This window comes from Capsella rubella, unplaced genomic scaffold (assembly GCF_000375325.1).
Source record: "Capsella rubella cultivar Monte Gargano unplaced genomic scaffold, Caprub1_0 scaffold_330, whole genome shotgun sequence".
Taxonomy (NCBI): Eukaryota; Viridiplantae; Streptophyta; class Magnoliopsida; order Brassicales; family Brassicaceae; genus Capsella; species Capsella rubella.
In genome coordinates, this window is record NW_006238602.1 from 2,664 (window position 1) to 3,142 (window position 479).

The 479-nt window shown below is 40.1% G+C and overlaps 1 protein-coding gene across 1 annotated transcript in view; it reads right to left on the minus strand.

Moving 5' to 3' along the window:
- Positions 1-479, minus strand: part of LOC17874179 (exopolygalacturonase clone GBGA483) — a gene marked incomplete at its 5' end in the record, with an annotated part of 1,863 nt that overhangs the window by 1,100 nt on the left and 284 nt on the right. Inside the window, one exon of the mRNA XM_006278982.2 lies at positions 55-379. Coding sequence (XP_006279044.2) covers positions 55-379 — 325 coding nt within the window. The remainder of the gene's footprint in view (positions 1-54; positions 380-479) is intronic.

A 479-nucleotide genomic window follows, 5' to 3' on the forward strand; every position in this document is an offset into this window, starting at 1 on the left:
AACTTACTAAGTGATGTATTTGACGTACATAAACTTTAAAAATGTATATGTAACAATCAAATGTGCTTACGATGGGGAGAGAGTTGCATTTTCCAGTTTTGGCGCAGTCATTGGCCTTCCAGGCGAGGGCACCTTGACCATCAAAAATAGCTTTGTTCCCATTCAAAGTGAAATCAGCAATATTTTCGAAATCAACCCATCCCGAATGAGGTTTAGTAGACTTGACTGCAGCCGGAGCCTTTAGATTGCCATTCAATTCCATAGTGACTGGACCTTTGCATGGACCCTTGAACTCTAGAGCCTCGACCAAATACTCACCTTTTGGCACTATAATTGTGCCTCCTGCTGCACACGCTGCTTTCCATGCAGCTCCAAATGCCTATACACATTCAATCAACGTTAATTATATTCTTTGCTAAACCATAGAAGATCACATAATTAATCATATAATTAAGATACGAGTACATACCGCACAATCA